This window comes from Triticum urartu, chromosome 3, assembly GCF_003073215.2.
Source record: "Triticum urartu cultivar G1812 chromosome 3, Tu2.1, whole genome shotgun sequence".
Taxonomy (NCBI): Eukaryota; Viridiplantae; Streptophyta; class Magnoliopsida; order Poales; family Poaceae; genus Triticum; species Triticum urartu.
Genome location: NC_053024.1, coordinates 563,536,749 through 563,558,816, shown reverse-complemented (window position 1 = coordinate 563,558,816; position 22,068 = coordinate 563,536,749). Strand labels below are relative to the sequence as shown.

The following is a 22,068-nucleotide window of genomic DNA, read 5'->3' as shown; positions in this document are numbered from 1 at the left end:
TCTTATCCTTTCAGCTTTTTGAAGCTTCTGATCCATTCAGCCTAGAATTTTACTGACCTCATCTATACTATCTGATCCGCGGTTTAAGCACGGCAGTCGTCGGCAATACCTTATTACACGAAAGCTCGCGGGAGTGGCCGCTCGATAGATTCGCCTCCGAGCCCATTCACACACCAGGCCGCGGCCCAAGACCAGCTGAAGCAGCAACCTGCCCCAAGAGCTACGCAGCCGCGTGTTTCGCCAAAAACAAAACAAAAACGCGGCTCGTCGCGTGCCCCGAGCGAGACCAGGCAATTCACTCTCGTGTTTCCCGAAATTTGCTCGCCTTGTGTCCTAAAAAAACAATTTATTCGATTATCCACAAAAAAGTACTAATTTAGTGGCGTGCCTACGCAGCCGCACCGGGAGTCTACGACACTGTCGCCCGGCTTCTAGCTCCAGGAGCCCTGCCGGCGGAGGATGTCAGGATGAGATCCTCTGACCGGGTTCATGACCGGCACGCCACGTCGGACCCGGACTTCGCCTCCCTCTCCCGTGCCTCTGACATCACGGGCTAGACGACCAACGCCTAATCCGCGCGTGCGGAGAATGACCCAGCGCCTCCAACTATAAATACACACAGCAGCCTATCTTCGTCACATTGCATCTTGTCTATCCGTTCATCTCGATTTCTTGCCTGCGAGCGATCAGAAAAAGTTGAACGAGCTAGAGCTCGCTAGCGGCGGTCCGGCAGCCAGGAGAGAGGCAGTCGTCAGTCGGGAGGGCTATCTCATCTGATGGGGAACTGCGCGGCGTCGCGGCACGCTGGGGAGTCGTGGGCGGACGACGGCGAGTGGGAGGGGGCGTCGTCCACGTCGGAAGACGACCACCACCACCGCCACCACCACCATGACGCGTCGGAGGAGCACTTGTCGGAGGTGACGATCAGGATCACCAAGAGGCAGCTGCACGAGCTGATGGGGAGGAAGACGCCCGGCGGCCGGGGTAGCAGCACTCGGCAGCTGCTGGCGGATATCATGGACTCCGGGGAGGTGCACCACCATGACGTGCACCGGGAGGAGCACTGGAAGCCCGCGCTACGGAGCATTCCGGAGGCCGTCGAGTCATGACGAGACTTGGTGGTGGCTACGTACGTACTTACGTACGCTGCACTGCCGAGCTCTCTGCGGACAGATTAAAGTTGCCATTTCCCTCCTAGCCTCTTTTCTCTTTTCTCTTTTCTCGTTCCCACGGTGTGTTTCCATGTCCTTGAATGGGAGTACTCCCTTGAATGGTTGTCCATGACCATGCATGTACAAAGATTGGATTTGGATAGTTCGTTCAATTTCTAGGGAAATACGTATAAAAAATAGTCACTGATATACATAGGATGTAGGTGTAGGGAAATAACTGTGAATACCCTATTTCGCATGCCATTTTTTTCTATTATTTTTGTTTCATACTACTATGAGGGAGTGGTGTTTGACGGTGGAGAATGAAACTACTCACCTGCCTGATCTTTTCGTTTAAAAACGGTTTCCTCCGAACTCCGAAGGATGTCAATGGGTAGAGTTGTATGGATGCAATAATTCCATACTCATATCTATGTTTCTCACGGGCACAAAATCTTACTCATAGTCTACATAAAATCTTGCCTGGGCCCATACCGAATGGGTATCCGTGCCAATCGATACCCAATGGGAAGATCGACATAACAATGAAGGGCGGTGGATAGTTGCTAGCTCCATGTGAGATGTAAACGCCAACAAGAGGTGCTAGGGTTGGCAAATTGGTGATCGGGAGGAGGATGAGGGCGGGGGATTGTTGAGGAAGTGCTAACTAGCGGGGGTTGAAGTGGATACAGTCTGGCCGTCTAGAACTTTGGAGTTTATATGCTAGGTATTTTAGCGTTTATATGAGTCACATGCAAGACTACTCTGTAGGGTTCGGGTTTGCCCCTGGACACAAATTTGTGCCTATGTCGTACCCACAACTAGTTGGGGGTTCGGGTAAGAGCAAATTGTTTCTCGACAACCTTGAAATGATCCCATTTTTTTAAATGTTCAAGGATTTGAATTTTTTCACAGATTTTCAAGAGAAGTCCAGTAAAAAAATTGTAAAAAAAGTTTGAGAAATTGAAATAAATTCACAAAATGGAGAAAAATTTCATGAAATAGATATTTGTAAAATTTTGAAAAGTTCATGCATTTGATAAAAAAAAGTAAAAACAAAAATAAAAAGGTAAAAAAGATAAATAAAAAATCCTAGAATAAAACAAATCAAAACCCGGTTTTAAAAAACACGAACAAACCTTGAGGGTTGGAGTCCGAATCTCCCGTAGCACACATTTTTTGAAGACTAAAAAGAAAGAGAAAAAATGGTGTAGGTGCCTAATAGGGTTTGGATATACCACATACGCCGGTCCGTGTACGAGTAGGAAGTACAGAGGCCAAGAATCAGGAGTGCCCCTATTTATCTCTTTTCAATAATCCTAGACATACGAGCTTGTTACACGCAGTTTACGGGGCCCTTCATTAAATTTCTTTGCCCCCCCCCCCCCCCCCCCCCCCCCCTCCTCCCTGATTTCTCCCCCGGGGCGGCCCGCCTCACTCCCTTCTTTTCAATCCCACTTTACCATGTCAGCATGTAACTAAATTCAGCCTGTAAGTGCCTGTACGTCTAGCATTACTGATCTCTTTTAGTGAGATGTAGGGAAGCCTGGAGTTAAGCTGGACGCTACTACATAGACATCTTCCTTTTTCTTCTCTAACTATTTTAAGTGTTTCTTTTTTCAAGCGAGGCCCAAACGAGTGGGAGGGCACAACCTCATTTTTTTCACATTTTTTATTTCGTCTTTTACTTTCGTTTATGCATCCAAATATTTTAAATAAATATATTAGAAGAACATTTTACATCAAACATTTTAAAAAATTGTTAACCAAACATTTGAAAAATGTTAAATGTGTGAACAAGTGTTTCTAATGTATACAAAAAATATATAATGTGTGTGAAAAAAGTTGGACATGTTTTTATAAATTTAATCCAAGCATTTAAAAAAAGTTACTCCCTCCTTCCATCTATATAGGGCCTAATATGTTTTTCGAGGCTAACTTTGACCAAATGTTAGAGCAATAATATATGACATGCAACTTACAAAAACACATTGTCAAATTCGTATGTGAAAAGAGTTTTCAATGATATAATTTTCACATTATGCATGTTATGTATTATTAATCTTGTCAATAGTCAAAGGATGTCTTAAAAAACGCATTAGGCCCTATATAGATGGAAGGAGGGAGTAAACAAGTATTTCAAAAAATTAATAAAACATTTGAAAAATGTTAAATGTGTATAGAAAATATGCTGACCATCTATTAAAAAATACTAAACGTTAGGTCCATTTATGCACCCTAGCGGATTAATTTTCCATGTGTATCTGGGCGTCTCAGGACTACACCTACGTTGAAATGGTGAAAGAGAGACGTCGTGCAAAGCTGCATGGGTCCATGTTTGCCCCTGAATTACGCGAGAACAGTGCTTATCAAAGAACCAGTCCTCTTAAATTGATTATAAGTTCGGGGATTAAGCAGCCTCTAGAGTCTGTAGTTACATATTGTTGATGATCAAAAGGTCAAGGCCTTCGAATTCAAGGTGAGTTTACCAGAGCTTCCATGGAAATACTTTCAACATTTAGGGCAGGAGTCAATCAGGTTGCACTTTTGGAACAGCCGGGTGTTATGTTTGTACATACCTCAGCTATCCCGCAGGATTAAGGTTTACGTAGTAATAAGCGCTGGGCATGTTTGAACTGGTCCAGATCACGAATCTTGGATTCCTAGAACGTAATGAGCCGTTCATACGCAGAGGGCCACGACCACTGTGAATCTGCAATCAAAACTTCTATCTCGCCCGTCAAAGTGATTCTGTCAGCGCCCAGTTCATACAGACCATCAGGTGTGCATGTTTTTTTAATGATAATACGTGTCTTATTCATATTATAATGATCAAAATATAAATCACGTAAGGACCGACATGACAAAACTGAAAAGATAGCAGAACATCTCTGAGGTTGACACCAACGCCTGTCAGCTGCATCCGGCACCACCACAGTAGCCACCGAAGAAAGAATGACAGATCATTTCTTTACCCGAGCTCGACGCAGCACCATCGCTGATATGCAGCTTTGCGAACCTCCAAGGTGGCTCACCAAAAGTGAAGCCATTGCCGTTGAACGAATCAGACCGGGGCAACACCCCGGACACGCCATCGAACTCCGGATCTGGCACCCCATCACGACTATGACGCCGAAGGAGGAAACCATACCTGACATCCACGAACCACGAACCCAGAACACATTTCATCTTCCAGATGTCGTCGATGCAAACCACAATCTGCATCCGCTCCTGGACTACCTCCCAAGCTTCGTGCCGACGCTGAATCAAACGGCATCGCAATGGCGGAGCCCGAGGACACAAATCCATCACGAGGATGTCATCGCCGCTACGTCGTCCTTACGTGAACAGACTTATTCCTAAATTCATCCCCAACCATAGAACCGATGGCCTCGTCAAAGAAGAATCCGGAGAATTTTTATTCAGCATTGTCACCATCGCCGCTGAAGCCAAGATGATGAACAATCTAAAAGCCTAGACTATGAAGGAGTAAAAATGATCCACGTGTGTGAATCCGGTGATCCCCTCACCACCGACGACTGAAGTCGCCGGTGGAGGAGAGCCGCTGTAGGATGGCACTAGAAGATTGACCTCCTTATGACGGGTAGCTAGGGTTCCAGCCGCCAGGACAAGAGAAAAACGATCTATTGGCCAGTGATTACCTCGTCACCGCATCACGTGTGCACGTTGAATGCCTATTTTGCAGGGAATGATGACCGGAGCAGAGCTGGCATGGTATGTGCCATTCGAAGGTGCATGCTGCACTCGTTGGAGAAAGTAAAATGTGAGAAGTAAAGCTCGTGCATCAGCTCAGTAAAACTTTTTTTTTCTTAAATCGAAGACCCTAGAACAATAGTTCTACGGTAATTTTCATTTAAAATAAAGCAAAGTTATGTAAAAAAAAGAAAATAAACAATAGGACCATCTAATCAATACCAGCTCTAGGTATATCCATGAATAATTAAGCTAGGTTGTCTGTAATCCAGCCCTTGAAAGCCTCTCTGTGTTTTTCTTTGGTCCTCACAACTATCATCTTAAGGTCATTTTTGAGTAAAGTTCTCCAAGCTTGCAGAGATAGAGGTTGAGCTTTGAAAATCTTGGAGTTCCTCTGCATCCAAATATGCCAGCAGCCCATGGTGATTATGCTCATTGTAAATTGCTTGGGTAGGTGAGTTAGCAGAAAGGTGATCTATTTAGTATGTATTTACTACGACACGTCACCGCGCATGGTAAATATCGTCTAAGCAAGGGCATCTTATCCTTTCAGCTTTTCTAAGCTTCTGGCTAATCCATTCATCCTAGACTTGTACTGACTTAAGTATCTATAGAAATAGCCGCGGATGAAGCACGGCAGTAGGCACACAGGAAACACCTTCTCGCACGAAAGCTCGCAGGAGTGGCCCCCTGAAGCCGCTCGAGATTCGCTCCCTAGCCCATTCACACACCAGGCCGCGGCCCAAGACCAGCTCAAGCAGCAACCAGCCAGCCAGCCGACCCGCGTGTTTCGCCAAAAACAAAACAAAAACGCGGCTTGCCGCGTGCCCCGAGCGAGACCAGGCAATTCACTCTCGTGTTTCCCTGACAATAGGAAATTTGCTCGCCTTGCACGGGACGGAGGGAGTAATACAGTGGCGTGCCTACACAGCAGCACCGGGAGCCTACGACACCTTCGCCCAGCTTCTAGCTCCAGGACTGCCGGCCAGCGGGCGATGGATGTCAGGATGAGATCCTCTGACCAGGTTCATGACTGGCACGCCACGTCGGACCCGGACTTCGCCTCCTCCCGTCCCTCTGACATCACGGGCTAGACAACCAACGCCTAATCAGCGCGTGCGGAGAATGACCCAGCGCCTCCAACTATAAATACACACAGCTGCCCATCGTAGATACATGGCATCTTATTTATCCATCCATCTCCATTTCTTGCCTGCGAGAGGGATCAGAAAAAGTTGAACGAGCTAGAGCTCGCTAGCGGCGGACCGGCAGCCAGGCCCACGAGAAAGGCACTCGTCAGTCGGGAAGGTTATCTGATGGGGAACTGCGCGGCGTCGCGGCACGCCGGTGAGTCGTGGGCGGACGACGGCGAGTGGGAGGAGGCGTCGTCCACGTACGAGGACGGCGACCACCACCACCATCACCATGACGCGTCGGAGGAGCACCTGTCGGAGGTGACGATCAGGATCACCAGGAGGCAGCTGCACGAGCTGATGGAGAGGAAGACGCCCGGCGGCCGGGGTAGCAGCACCCGGCAGCTGCTGGCGGACATCATGGACTCCGGGGAGGTGCACCACCATGACGTGCACCGGGAGGAGCACTGGAGGCCCACGCTGCAGAGCATTCCGGAGGCCGTCGAGTCGTGACGAGACTTGGTGGTGGCTACGTACGTACTTACTTACGTATGCTGCCCCTGCCGGGCTGTGTGTGCGAAACCAGTGGCGGAGCTTGGGCCAAAATTCTGGAGGGGCAATGGGCTTAGGGGGAGCTAAATTATGAGGCTTGGCATTATTTTCCTGTACTTATGGCCTAAATACCTAGGGGTAGTGACAGATTTCTTCATGGGCTGGGGGGCGGTGGCCCAGGTTGCACTCCATGAAGCTCCGCCACTGTGCGAAACAGATTAAAGTTGCCATTTCCCTCCTAGCCTCTTTTCCCTTTTCTCGTTCCCACGGTGTGTTTCCATGTCCTTGAATGGTTGTCCATGATCATGCATTTACAAATATTGGATTTGGATAGTTCGTTCAATTTGTCACTGATGTAGTAGTACATAAGATATATGTCTAGGGAAATACGTAACAAATTGTCACTGATGACCCTCAAAAAAAAATTGTCACTGATGTACATAGGGTGTAGGTGTAGGGAAATAACTGTGAATACCCTATTTCGCATGCCAATTTTTTGTGAATCATCATTTTCTGTTATTTTTGCTTCATACAGTCAGATGTGAAGCGAGTGGTGTTCTTTTGTGTGGAAAAGATCCAGATATGTTGTAAAAGTTCATAGGAAGTACAAAACACCTCAAGCATAATAAAAATTACATCGAGATCCCTATACCACCAGACGATCACTACCGCCGCCAGAACGAGCCGGTGACGTGCTGCTGCCATCGCTCCCCTACCGAAGCCGGCTTGACCTTGTTGATGAAAACTGGGAAGTCTTCGTGCACATGCCCTGAAGGACTAACGTCATGTAGCCATAGTTTTTTCGTTGAACCCTTCAATAGATCTAATGCACCTAACACTAAATCTTGCCACCGCGCGTGCACGAGGAGAAACCCTAACCTTGCCATCCCAAGGAGACGTAGGAATCTACGACGGACCTCTGTCAACTATGTCCAGACAGGTGAACTCAAGAAGGATCGAAGCTCGAAAGACAAACTCAAAGAAGAAGCGTTGACATCTGTTCGAGTGCCGCACCCGCGAGGACTAAAAAAACCTGACCTAAACTACTAGTTGGAGCGGAGGCGTCGGGATTCCCCTCCCCGCCTCCAGCCACCGAAGCCTGTAGGGGAGAGTTTGCCCTAGCCCTAGAGGGGAAGCAGAGGAAACACTTGGAGAAAAACTTAATTTTCGAGTTGTGTTTGGTTGATGAGTACATTACAGAACTACGATCATGCGATGGAGAATTGAAGTAATCACTTGCTTGATCTTTTTGTTTAAAGGTAGTTTCCTCCAAAGGGTGTCACACTACACCACGGTGGAGCTTTCCACTAGTAGAATAAGGGCCTTTAGTCCCGGTTCATAAGGGCCTTTAGTCCCGGTTCCTGAACCGGGACTAAAGGGTCGTTACTAAAGCCTCCCCCTTTAGTCCCGGTTCTTACACCAACCGGGACTAAAGGCCCTCCACGTGGCCGCTGCCTGGAGGTCGACCTTTAGTCCCGGTTGGTAACACCAACCGGGACTAAAGGAAATTTTATGATTTTTTTTAATTTTTCTGAAAAAAATTTGAATCTGTTTTTTTAAATTTTCTCGATTTTCAAATTTCTGAATTATTTTAACCTCTAATCTCTAATCACCCCTCATCATTCCAAATCATTTAACTTTTCGGACGGTCACCCATCCTCTCACTACTCCAGCCTGAGCACGCTTAACTTTCGGGTTCTATTCCCCTCGTTTCCAAGTCCGCACTTGTTGTTTTCCTGATAATAGTAAGATATCAATCGTATTAACCCTCAGGAGTTTAGCTTGAGCATGAAGTCACACGTTTCACTGTTTGAGTTTGAAACTATTATTCTAAAAAACAATAATTATTTAGTAACACTAATATTTCTTGAATAAGTGGTTTGACCATAGTTTGACCACAGTTTGACCATAGTTTGACTAGATTTGACAAAAATTCAAAAAAATTGAAATAATTATTTAGTAAGACTAATATTCTTGAATAATTATTTAGTAACACTACTACTTTTTGAATAAGTAGTTTGACCATAGTTTGACCAGATTTAACCAAAATTCAAAAAAAACTGAAATTTGAGCATATCTTTTTTTCTTTTTGGAATTTGAGGATTCTAAAAATTTGCAAACAGGTCGTAGGCGGTCAAAATTGGATGCAGATTTTTGTTCTGAACATTTTGATATATTATACGTTTTTTTCCGACATCATATGCAAAAGTTACAACCGTTTTACATTTTCCCTATACTTATTGCAAAACATGTCCAAATTTATGTTTTTAAATTTTCCTAACTAGTAGATGTAGTAACATAACTACATCTCAAAGGATTTTAATTTTGAAGTTTTTACCATTTTCTTTTGGGTTTTACAAAACTGAAAAGGCGATCCGGGGGGGTAGAGTTTGAATGGGACCTTTAGTACCGGTTTGAGACACGAACCGGTACTAAAGGGCATTGCACCCTTTAGTACGGTTCATGTCCCAAACCGGGACTAAAGGTCTAATCTTTAGTCCCGGTTTGAGATACGAACCGGGACTAAAGGGCATCACACCCTTTAGTCCCGGTTCGTGTCTCAAACCGGGACTAAAGGGCTCATTTGAACCGGGACTAATGCCTTTAGCGCACGAACCGGGACCAATTCTCACATTAGTCCCGGTTCGTGAATGAACCGGGACTAATGGGCTTATTTGGTCCGAACGAAAGCCATGTTTTCTACTAGTGTTCGTGACACATCAATCTGTAGAACATAATATGGGTGCAATAATTCTGTACTCAAATTTATGTTTATAAAATCTTACCAATAGCCTACCCATCAGACATAATCATGTTTGCATCCATACAATATGTATCCATGCCTGAGGGATACCCACCGAGAAGATCGGCATAAAAATGAAGGACGATGGAGTAGTTGCTAGCTCCATGTGTGATGTAGACAACAAGAGGTTACTAAGGATGGGAAATTTGTGATCCGGAGGGGGGGGTGAGGGTTGGGTACTGCTGAGGAGTGCTAGCTAGTGGGGGATGGAGGCAGACGCGGTGGCACAGTTTGATTGCAGTTTCTTAACTAAAACCTTAACGATATTTCACGTTGCAAAAGGTTGTTTATTGAGAAAGAACCAATGTATTTTGGGCGCCAATATCTGGCGGACGTCAATTGAGACGCCACGTAATAAGTTTTGTAAAAGAACATAAAATATTCCTATGACAAAATTATTTAGGACAAAAAATAATTATTTACCACTTGCACAATGATGCTCTAGACAAATCTGTTCTCTAAAAAACACACCAGATTTAGGAATTTGCCACATGTTCAATAATTGCCAAGGTATCTACAATAAAAAAATGCTATGGTAAAAACGACAAATATTTTTTGCTGTGGCACATGCACTAAAAATGACATGGCAATATACTATTTGTTTCAAGAATTGCCTTGATTTAGAAAAAAAATGTTTAAAGAAACTGCCGTGAGATAAGTATAAAGCTATTTCAAGAATTGCCATGAATTAGAAAAAAAACATAATTCATAAAAATATCGTGTGAACATTATAATATTCCTGAAATGTTTGCCATAAAAAATAAATTTACCAACATATAGATTCAAAAAATTTCCATCCTCTTAATGAAATTGCTATGCTCTTCAAACTAAAATTGCATGTCGTAAATAGACATTCCAATAACATATTTGCATGAACTTGCCATGTGAACATAACAACCTTTTCTAAAACTTTCCATGCTAAAAAAGGTGGTAGGTATGAAAAACAAAAAAATAATCATAAACTTGCCATGTGAACATAAAGAGTTTATGTAAAATTTCTCACGTGAATGTCACAAAAAATTATTGCATGTTTTTTATGAATTAAAAAATATGTAAACTTGCGATGGTAGCCAGAAGTAGAAATTAAATGCCAAGGTCAATGCAATAATTTTTATTTGGTCAATGCAACAAAATTGCCATGAGAAATTATTAAAAATATAGTGTAAAACTTAAAAGCGCCTATGGTAAAAACTTCAAAATTTCCTACCTGACTAGTTTGTAGCTAAAAGCAAGTAAATTTGCCATCTAACGAACCAGGCATGTTTTTTTAGAAAATGTTCTGTTATTTCTTTCATGTACTATAACTGAAATTTCAAAATATGGCACAAACTTTTCCAAATTGTTTATAAAACATGGCAAACAATATTGAAATTTGCTATGTTTTGAGGAAACACAAATGTTTCTGAATTTTGCAACTCATTTCTTAAAAATTGCGATGTCACTATAAAAAATGCCATGATTTTGAGAAGTATTTTAACTTAAATTTGCCATGTACTGATACGTCTCCAACGTATCTATAATTTTTTATTGTTTCATGTTATTTTATTATCAATCTTGGATGTTTTATAATCATTTTATAGTCATTTTATATTATTTTTTGGTACTAACCTATTGACAGGATGCCAAGTGCCAGTTGCTGTTTTTTCCATGTTTTCTACATCGCAGAAAATCAATATCAAATGAAGTCCAAATGCTACGAAACTTTACGGAGATTTTTCATGGACCAGAAGAAAGATGTTAGGTCCTGGTTGCACCTGGGGGAGAGTCCCGATGAGAGAACAACCCACCAGGGTGCACCAGGAGGCCCAAGCGCGCCCTGGTGGGTTGTGCCCCCCGGACCGCCTCTTTGCTCTATAAATACCCCCAAAATACTAGAACCCTAGGGGAGTCGACGAAATATTCATCCAGCCGCCGCAGAGTCCAGAACCACAAGATCCAATCTAGAAACCATCACGGAGGGGTTCACCACCTCCATTGGTGCCTCTCCGATGATGCGTGAGTAGTTCTTTGTAGACCTTCGGGTCCGTAGTTAGTAGCTAGATGGCTTCATCTCTCTCCCTTGATTCTCAATACAATGGTCTCTTGGAGATCCATATGATGTAACTCTTTTGCGGTGTGTTTGTTGGGATCGATGAACTTTGAGTTTATGATCAGATCTATCTTTTTATATCCATGAAAGTATTTGAGTTTCTTTGATCTCTTTTATGCATGATCTCTTATAGCATCATATTTCTTCTTCGATATTTGGGTTTTGTCTGGCCAATTTGATCTATTTATCTTGCAATGAAAAGAGGTGCCCGGTAGTGGGTTCGATCTTACGGTGCTTGATCCCAGTGACAGAAAGAGAACCGACACGTATGTATCGTTGCTACTAAGGATAAAAAGATGGGATTTATATCTACCGCCATAGATAAACGGATCTCGTCTACATCATGTCATCGTTCTTATTGAATTACTCTGTTTTTCCATTAACTTAATACACTAGATGCATGCTGGATAGCGGTTGATGTGTGGAGTAATAGTACTAGATGCAGGCAGGAGTCGGTCTACTAATCTTGGACGTGATGCCTATGTAATGATTATTTCTTGGATATGATCATAATTATTTGAGGTTCTATCAATTTCCCAACAGTAATTTGTTTACCCATCGTTTGCTATTTTTCTCGAGAGAAGCCACTAGTGAAACCTACGGCCCCGGGGTCTTCTTTCTCATATATTTGCCTTTGCGATCTACTTTTTATTTGCATTTAGTTTCAGATCTATTAATCCAAAAACCCAAAAATATCTTGCTGCAATTTTTCTCTATTTATTTTATTTGGCGTTCGATCTATCAATCTACTACAAATTTATCTCACGTCTATTTTCCTATCTTGAGGCGCCGTACCCCGAAAGGGATTGACAACCCCTTTAACACATCGGGTTGTGAGCGGTTGTTATTTGTGTGCAGGGGCTGTTTACGTTGTGTTGCTTGGTTCTCCTACTGGTTCGATAACCTTGGTTTCATATCTGAGGGAAATACCTACCGCCGTTGTGTTGCATCATCCCTTCCTCTCTGGAAAAATACCGACGTAGCTTCAAGCGACATCATGCTCCTGTACTAAAAAACATTTTCAGAAAATTATCATGTGTTGTAGATACACATGGCAAAACTTGTATCAAAATTGAGTAACCAATGGCTGGACTTTGAACACCGTTCTCTTTCCACTCTCCCTACTCTCGTCTAAGAAGCCATAAGTATAAAATGGATAGATCTCAAACTAAACAGGCACAAGGAATCCCTAATTGAACTCAAAGATCAATCAATCAGGGTAGTTTTGCTCCAGGGCAGCAACCAAACAAGCCCGTTCTCCCTCTCCTTGGGGCGCCTCCTCCTTCTCCACCACCTATATATACGTGGGGAGGCCTCGCTCTTGAGACACATCAAATCCACGAGTCTCTCCCCCGCATAGGTCCACGCTCTCCCGGTCTAATTGGTCTAAGTGTTTAGCATCCTAATTAGACGGGCTCTAATCTTGGTCAAATTGGTCTAAGAGAATTAGACTCCTAATCAGACGAGAAGCGTCGTTAGGCTTTCTCTCTCTAGTTTTCTCGCGGTTCTTTTTTCTGAACGTCGAAGCTCTATCAGACTACTACTTCGGAATGCGTGCATACCTTAGAGGGGTTGACTACTCCGATTCTCATCTTGGAGAACATTCTCACGGCTGGGAGGTGTAACCTAGCTGCGGGAATCAGCGGGAATCGTTACGCTTCACCGTGTAGCGATCCGACCTCAAACGGTCAAATCTCTGTGTATAAGTGTCATCCCTGGATCGGTAATGCTGACACACACAGTACGTGAAGGATTTATAGCAGAGTTCAATCACACACCTATTACATCGAAAGTCTCAAAGAGAGTACTTATTGCATTAATATGGCTGACGGCCATCTAAAGAAGATAACAGCGGAAGCTTTGAAAGGTAAATGAGTCCATCAACTCCAACTGCATAGCTGAGTGCATGACAACGACCTAGCACACCTTACTCTTCGTCTGAAAACTCTGCAACATAATACGTTGCAGCATGTATAGGTCAGCTCTTGGAATATGCTGGCAAAATAACACTATAAAGCAATGAACATGTAACAACTATGACTATATGCATATTTGGCCGGTGGAGGCTCTATGGGTTTTTTTGCAGAAAGCTAGTTTTTCCCTACACCAAAGAAATATATTTTATTTAACTACAAAGTTTGTTGAAAACATTGAGAAGGTTCCTCCAACTCAATGCCAAATTAAAATAATCATCAACCCAACAATTTAATTAAAAAGAGTAATGAGATCAAATCAATAATTCAAGTACCAGATACTCAAGATGTCCATAACTGGGGACACGACTAACCATGATTAGTTTATACACTCTGCAGAGGTTTGCGCACTTTTCCCCACAAGACTCAATCTCCTCCGTTGGATTTCTCGCACTACATGGTGTTTGAGAAATGGATGACCGAGACACAGTCTTTTAGAGGCATTAACTCTTTACTCTAGGCAGATAGTACCACCTACATCCCCTACATCTGTTAGCCTACCACCGAAAGAGGTCACACAACATACTCAAGTATGCTAGAGCCCATAATGGCTTGTGGCTGCACATGGAAGTTTCCAGCATGAATAATCTTATGATCCCTTTGACCCTGGGTAGCAAATCGTAGGATGATCACACGGGTACTCCGGGATATCCGAGGACAACACTGGATTGCTCCAGGTGCCCAAACAACCACTGGGTGCTCCAGGGTGCCTCAACCAATCCACCCAGATGTGTATTAAAGTAGCCACCTTAAGTTTAACCATTAAGTAAAACTCTCACATCTATCATTGATCACTCAAACCAAACCACGTCTACGAGCATATCATAGCAGTATAATCATAACGTAGAAGTAACTCCCAGGGTTTGAAAATAAAGGCAATAGGTACTACCTCATCACTACTTCCCAGTACCCACAAGTATTCAAGTCCTAACCATGCAGTGTTTGAGGATTGAACTAATGCATTAAAACTGGGTAATAAGGGGTATGATCAAAGTGTTACTTGCCTTGCTGACGATCTGAAAACCCTAGTGACTCATAGTAGAGCACGCTTCGCACTTCGGAAACTCTATCGTGAACAAACAATAGCATCCATAAGCAATCAAGCATAAGATGCAAGGGTAAAACTTAGATGAAAAGATCCAAACTGAAAGTTCAACTGAAGGGCTTCGATTTGCAAAAAGAATCAATCAAATCGGAGCTACGAAACTCAAATTACGATCAAAAGAAGTTTGAATTCAAATCTGCTTGAAACCAAATTTTAAATTGTCAAAACCATGTTCAAGTTGATTATATGGAAATAGGGGAACATGACGAGATTTTGGCGTTGGTTTCACTGGATTTGGACAAGCGAGCAAAAAGTTGCGAGGGTTTGAAGATCAGGGACTGATTTGTGATAAAAGAAATCGCGGATAGGTCCCTATCCGAAAAATAAAATAAAAGAAAAACCCTAACGAACGAACGTTCGCTATGAAACCCTAATGAACGAAAATGTTCGCTACTGAGTACTAACGGATGAACGTCCGCAAATTAAAACCGAACGTAAAAACTGAGAAAAACCCTAACCCTAAAAAAACCGATCTAAACCGAAGAACTGAAAAAAACGAAACGAACCGGCGACCGGCTGTTTTATACCGGTTCACGACGACGGCGGCGAGGCAGCGGCTCCGGCAGCGCGGGGCGGGGCGGCGGCGGCGTGGGGCGGTGCGAGGCGAGGTGAGAGAGAGGGGGCGGGGTCCGACGCTTATAAAGGGCGAGGGGGTGGCACCTGCCTTGAGGAAGGGGGCACCAGGGCGGAGTCCGGCTCGGACTCGAGCTCCGGCGGCGGCGCAGACTCCTCGCGCGGGAGGAAGACGGCGCGCAGGCGGGCCGGCCTGCTCGGCTGGGCCTTAGGCCCAGTCGGGCGGGAAGAAGATTTTTTTAAATAAAATTTCGCCCGAAGAAAAATCCTAATAAAATATATTTAAAAATCTAAAAATACCAGAAAAAATTTCACTATCTAAACCTATTATTTAGAATAAAGCGAACATTTTTCTGACCTAAAAATGCAATTTTCAAAAATGCATAGTTTTTCTAAATTCAAATAAAATAGCAAATAAAACCAAATAAAATTTTAATTTGATTTTAAATTTTCTTCTCCAATATTCCTTTCTTTTGAAGAAGTCATATTATCTTCTCTCTTTTTATTTTTAATATGGGAAATAATTGGAGAGGAAAATATAAAAATCAAATTGATCCCGTTTTCAAATTTGAGAAAATTAAAATATGAAAAATTATGAAATTCCCAACTCTCTCCTTGGGTCCTTGAGTTGCTTAAGATTTCTACGATCCCAACCAAATATGCAAATAAAATATGATATGCATATGATGACCTATGTATAACATCCAAATTGAAAATCGGGATGTTACAAACCTACCCCCTTAAGATGAGTCTCGCCCTCGAGATTCGGGTTGGCTAGAAAATAGGTGTGGGTGGTCTTTCCGTAGGTATTCTCACAGGTGGCTTCATCCTCGGTATGGTGGCTCCAATAAACTTTGCAAAACTTGATAACCTTGCTGCGTGTAACTCGGTTGGCAAACTCGGGTATTTTGACGGGTTTCTCCTCGTAGGTTAGGTCACTGTTCAACTGAATGGCTTCCAGGGGCACTGTATCTCTTAGAGGAATATTGGCCATCTAAGCATGGCACTTCTTCAACTGGGAAACGTGAAACACATCATGAGCTCCTGACAATCCTTCGGGTAACTCCAACTTGTAGGCAACCTCTCCCATACGTTCCAGAACTCGGTATGGTCCTACAAATCTCGGGGCTAACTTTCCTTTAACTCTAAATCTTTTAACTCCTCGCAATGATGACACATGAAGATATGCTCTGTCTCCAACTTCATAGACTACCTCCTTGCGTTTAGTATCGGCATAACTCTTCTGCCTGGACTGACCTACTGATAATCCGCAAGTGCAGGGAATCATCGTAGCAATTTCCAAAGGTGTAAGTGATAAGTATGGAGTGTCGAACCCACAAGGAGCTAAAGGTAAGATCAGTGTTCTCTTAAGCCCTATCTGCCACTGATACGACTCTACGTACACCGAACGTTTGCTTCCAACTAAAAACGAGAAATAAAACTATGTTGTGGGTATGAAGTGGATAACTTTGTATGATATCGGAGAGCTAAAATATAAAAGTAGGTGTTGTTATCATAAAGTTAGAATATATTACTAAATATTATAAATAGCGAGTGTGGAATAATGGTGGATCGGTGCGTGGAATAGTCCCACGCCATCGTTAACAAGACCGGTAATCACTATTGCAATTTCATATGAGGGAGAGGCATAAGCTAACATACTTTCTCTACTTGGATCATATGCACTTATGATTGGAACTCTAGCAAGCATCCGCAACTACTAAAGATCATTAAGGTGAAACCCAACCATAGCATTGAAGTATCAAGTCCTCTTTATTCCCATACGCAACAACCCCCTTACTCGGGTTTGTGTTTCAATCACTCACCTACCCACTATAAGCGAATCATGAACGTATTGCAACACCCTACAGCGGGAATCCCTCACGCTTGCGCGACACGGAGGGCACCATAAGACAGCACCAAAGTAAAATATACAACTCATACCAATCTAGATCATCAATCAACCCAAAGACAAAAGATATCTACTCAAAACATCATAGGATGGCAACACATCATTGGATCATAATATGTGGCATAAAGCACCATGTTCAAGTAGGGATTACAGCGGGGTACGGGAGAGTGGACCGCGTAAAAGAGATGAGGATGGTGATGATGATGGTGATGTTGATGAAGACGATCACTGTGACGATGATTCCCCTCTCAATGGCACTCCGGTGCCACCGAGAGAGAGGAGGAGAGGTTCTCCCCCTTGTGCTTCCTCTTCCATGGCCTCCCCCTAGATGGGGAGAGATTCTCCCTCTGGTCCTTGGCCTTCATGGTGATGATGCCCCCTCTGGGATCCTCCTCCATGCCCTTCGGTGATGATGGCCCCCTCCGGCAGGGTGCCGGAGAGGGTCTAGATTGATTTTCGGTGGCTACGGAGGCTTCTGGCGGCGGAACTCCCGATCTAGGTTTTTTTTCTGAAAGTTTTGGGTTATATAAGAGGTGTTGGAGTCGGGAACAAGGCAGGGGGGGTCTCCGGGCTGTCCACGAGGCAGGGGGGCGCGCCCAGGGGGTTGGGCGCGCCCCCCACCTTTGTGGGCAGTCCGAGACTCTTCTGGCCTAGTTCTTTTACTTCACGACCTTCTTCTGGTCCAAAAATAAGCTCCGTCAAGTTTCAGGTCAACTGAACTCCGTTTGGTTTTTCTTTTCTGCGATACTCAAAAATAACGAAAGAACAGAAACTGGCACTGGGCTCTAGGTTAATAGGTTAGTCACAAAAATCATATAAAATAGCATATAAATGCATATAAAATATCCTAAATGGATAATATAATAGCATGAATACTTCATAAATTATAGATATGTTGGAGACGTATCAGCATCCCCAAGCTTAATTCCTGTTCGTCCTCGAATAGGTAAATGATAAAAATAATAATTTATGAAGTGTGAATGCTAGAAGAGAAAAATTCACTACAAGTCACCAAACTTGCACTGGCGTTAGCTTTAGTCCTTATGGTTACAAATACCCGCATTACGGTCATCAAACTTGTTCTAGGGGGTCATCTACGGTCCATTATACGATTTTCTAGCCTTGGTCAACGGCTGCCAACTGTGCGCCGACTGCCACATGCGCTTGCTCGCTTGAATAGTCAGCTATGCAGGGTTTTTTTTTTGCAAAATTGCCAGTTATTAAAAGAGCTTCCCCCACCTGGTCGGACCAAGCCACCCGCCTCCCTCCCTCCTCTCTGCTTCTCCCTGTTCGTCGTCGCTGCCGAGGAGGTCGCTGGCGTGGGCGAGTGTCGCGACCGTCGCCATGAGCTCGTCGTCGGACGCCGACCGCGCCGTTTGGGAGGGGCCCGCGTGACATCCCTCTCGCTCCCACGCTCCAGCACACGGCACACCACAAGCAGCAGCAGCCGCCGTGTGGACTTGGCTCAAGTACTCGCGCCGTAGCACTTCCCTCTGTAGCAGCTCTCGCTCGGATCAACGCAAATGGCGAGGGCGGTCCACCAGCTCTCCTTCTCCGCGCCGAGCACGAGGTGCTGTCGCCGAAGCGTCGGCTGCCGCTGCGGAAGGTGCCGGGCGAGCACGGCCCGCCGTTGCTGGGCGCGCTCAAGGACCGGCTCGAGTACTTACACGGGCCAGCGTCCGCGCGCACTGCTCCACGGTGGTGCGCCTCAACATGCCCCAGCGGACTCAGGAGGTCACAGCCAAACAATGTTCTACCCATGTTGTAGAGTGCAATCACAGGAAGTTGCCGAATGGTGTGCCCAGCTTTATGCTTCCACTGAATTTTATCTGGAGATGTTTGCTTGCTGTTGCCTCATACTGTACTACCAGGAGATATTCCTACCCTGAGTCACCCGATAATGCAATTTATGGGCAATCTGTACCTGAGTGATGTGGAAGGGCAGTCAGCTATCTGTTTTGTGCAGTTCTCTTGTCAACTTCATGCTCAAAATGCAGAACAAATGTTCAGATTCAGTCCAGAAAATGTTCAACCGAAGCTACAATATTTTGCCTGCGATTGTCGAGCAGTACGTGTGTGGTCCGAACTACTCAAAACTGAGCTCTCTGATAAAATTTGGAACTTGTCCGAGCATCGCATTCTGGATATCATGCTACTGTATGTAGTGTTCCTATGAGCGACAAATTGCAAAGGAATATTCAGCTTATAAGCTTGTCAGTGCACCAAAAATATTTGAGCCAAGAGGAATTTAATGGAAGTATCCATTTCACTCGATGATGCAATTCTGACCATCATGGCGATTGTTTCATGATGTTATTCTCAGTGTATGCAACATATATATTCCTGAATCCTCATTCACCAAATTTCAGGCTTTAAAAAAACGTGATTGTGAGCATCTTATATCAACCGGGGCTTGTAATCTATTTATTCATGGACAAGGGATGTCTCAAATGTCGCATGGTTCATAAAGAAAGTGGTTCAACAATGCTGCAAACACCAAGGATTCAGTGTGTACAGCCGAGATGCTACTTTGAGGTTGGCTCTACTCAAGCATATCTGAAACTGAAGGTAGTCGATGGCGCTGTTATTTACATGTTCGAGCATAGAAACAATTGGGATTGGGAGTTGCCTATCCATTTCAAGCGTCCACCAGCAAGTATTTGGGAGTGCATCACTGACCGACGCTTTCCTCAGGACCAAAATTTACTGATGATTTTTCATCCATGGCCTCGCCACACTGCATACACATGCAGGTTATATGGCCTATCTGAATCTTATCAACAACACTTTGATTGGTTCAGAAGCAATACATGGGGTGCATGTGAACTACAAGAGCATACAGTGTTACATATCCTATATGGTGCAGCAACTAGAACGTGATGAATATTTTACCCATGGTCTTGCCCACTGTGAAATTTATTTGGAGAAGTTTGCACTGTTGTGGAAGAAGGAGAAACACAGTTCAAATAATTCAGTTGTTACTGTCATTGCTTCCTTCAGACATATCAACAACATTTGTTCTTTTCAGAACATCCTATTACTTACCCGGGTGGATTACTTGGAAACTTTCTCTGTCCTTGCACATTTGAATCTGGATACTCATTGGTGCAGGGGAACAAGCGTCGAACCCAGTACGGTGGATGTGTATCAAGCTGGATATCAGTCCTATGAGCTCCATTCAGATTATCTTCTCTTTTGTGCTGTCGAGTTGTTTGGGTCTCACTGAAGCATCTACCGGCTGTTAACACCTTGGGACCCTGGAGGGATTGCATTGTGGCTGTTATTGAAATGGACTCGACAAACGGTTTTTCAAGGCGGGCGGGGTGTCATTGCTATCATTGTCAGCTTTCTGCCAGGCTCCGACTTCGGCAACTACAACGACGCCGCCGGCGCCTTCGGCTTCCTTTGCCAGGCGCTCCTTTGCCGCGACCCCGTCGACTCGCCGCTCCGCGACGAAGGGCCCAACTCCCAAGCTGATCGCCAAGTGGGTTCTGTTCCAACAGCCCGCCTGCTCAGCCTCGGCCTGCCCAACTACGGCCGCCTCGCCGACTTCTTCCGCGACGCCGGCAAGGCAGTGATCGACGAGGGCGAGCGGCTAGGCATCGCGCGGGAGGAGGCGGTGCAAAACATCCTCTTCGCCATGTGCTTCAACTCCTTCGGCGGCATGAGGATCCTGTTCCCGTTGCTGGTGAAGTGGCCGGGCCGCGCGCACCCGGCTGCCTCGCGATGGAGGTGCACGCCGCCGTGCGCGCTAACGGCGGCGAGGTGACGATTCAGGCGCTGGCCGAGATGCCGCTGGTGAATTCGGCCGTGTACGAGGCGCTGCGGATCGAGCCGCCGGTGGCGCGCGAGTGCGAAGCGGGACATGGTGGTGGAGAGCCATGACTACGGGTACGAGGTGCCGGAGGGGAGCTGCTATTCAGTTTAATAACTGCCAGTTTTGCACACAAAAAAAAACCCTGGTTCCCTGCGTATTCAAGCGAGCAAGCGCATGTGGCAGTCAGCGCATAGTTGGCAGCTGTTGACCAAGGCCAGCTCAGCGCGTATGTATAGAAAATCGTATAATGAACCATAGATGACCCCTAGAACAAGTTTGGTGACCGTATTGCAGGTATTTGTAACCACAGGGACTAAATCTAACGCGAGTGCAAGTAAATGGACCTGTAGTGAATTTTTCTCATGCTAGAAAGTGCATAAGTTTCATCAATAATAGTTCCAATCATTTTTTCTAGCATCATTATATATCATAACAGTAGCTTATTTTCATAAAACTTTTCATGATCAAGTAAAAAGCTATTCACATGTTAAAGTATAGATCATAAACTCTCTTGAAACTAACAAACTATATTCTCAGTCATCAAACAATTGCAATTCATCTTATTTTCAGGAAGGATCTATGTCAGAGCTTTGATTTAGCAAACTCCACATGCTCAACTATTATTTAATCTTTCAGAATTGCTAACACTCACGTGATATTTATGGGTTCAAAGTTTTAATCGGACACAGAGAAAGATATGGGCTTATAGATTCGCCTTCCAACCTTTTACCTCAAGGGTAATGTCAACAATAATAGTTCATGATAACTTACATCCAATTGGATATATATATCAGGATTTTTCCAACACAATGTGCTGGCCAAAGGATAAAATGTAAAAAGGAAAGGTGAAGATCACCATGACTCTTGCATAAGGGTAGAAGATAAAAGTAAAAGATAGGCCCTTCGCAGAGGGAAGTAGAGGTTGTCATGCGCTTTTATGGTTGGATGCACAAAATCTTAATACAAAAGAACGTCATTTTATATTGCCACTTGTGATATGGACCTTTATTATGCAGTCCATCGCTTTTATTTCTTCCACATCACAAAATCGTATAAACCTTATTTTCTCCACATTAATAGATCATACATATTTAGAGGGCAATTTTTATTGCATGCACCGATGACAACTTACTTGAAGGATCTTACTTAATCCAAGGTAGGTATGGTGGACTCTCATGGCAAAACCGGTTTAAGGAATGTTTGGAAGCACAAGTAGTATCTCTAGTTGGTGCAAAGAATTTGGCTA

General features: G+C 44.2%; 2 protein-coding genes and 1 pseudogene across 2 annotated transcripts; all 3 read left to right on the top strand.

Annotated features, from left to right (window-relative positions):
• The first annotated feature begins 652 nt into the window (after window positions 1-652).
• LOC125548711 lies at window positions 653-1,518 on the top strand. The gene has a single exon (XM_048712263.1). The coding sequence runs from the start codon at window positions 777-779 to the stop codon at window positions 1,107-1,109; it is 333 nt and encodes a 110-aa protein (XP_048568220.1). The 5' UTR covers window positions 653-776; the 3' UTR covers window positions 1,110-1,518.
• Window positions 1,519-6,064: 4,546 nt separating this feature from the next.
• On the top strand, window positions 6,065-6,917 carry LOC125548710. Its single transcript, XM_048712262.1, has one exon. It carries the CDS (start codon window positions 6,182-6,184, stop codon window positions 6,509-6,511), a length of 330 nt encoding a protein of 109 aa, XP_048568219.1. The 5' UTR covers window positions 6,065-6,181; the 3' UTR covers window positions 6,512-6,917.
• Window positions 6,918-18,191: 11,274 nt separating this feature from the next.
• On the top strand, window positions 18,192-20,933 carry LOC125546955 (annotated as a pseudogene).
• Window positions 20,934-22,068: the final 1,135 nt, after the last annotated feature.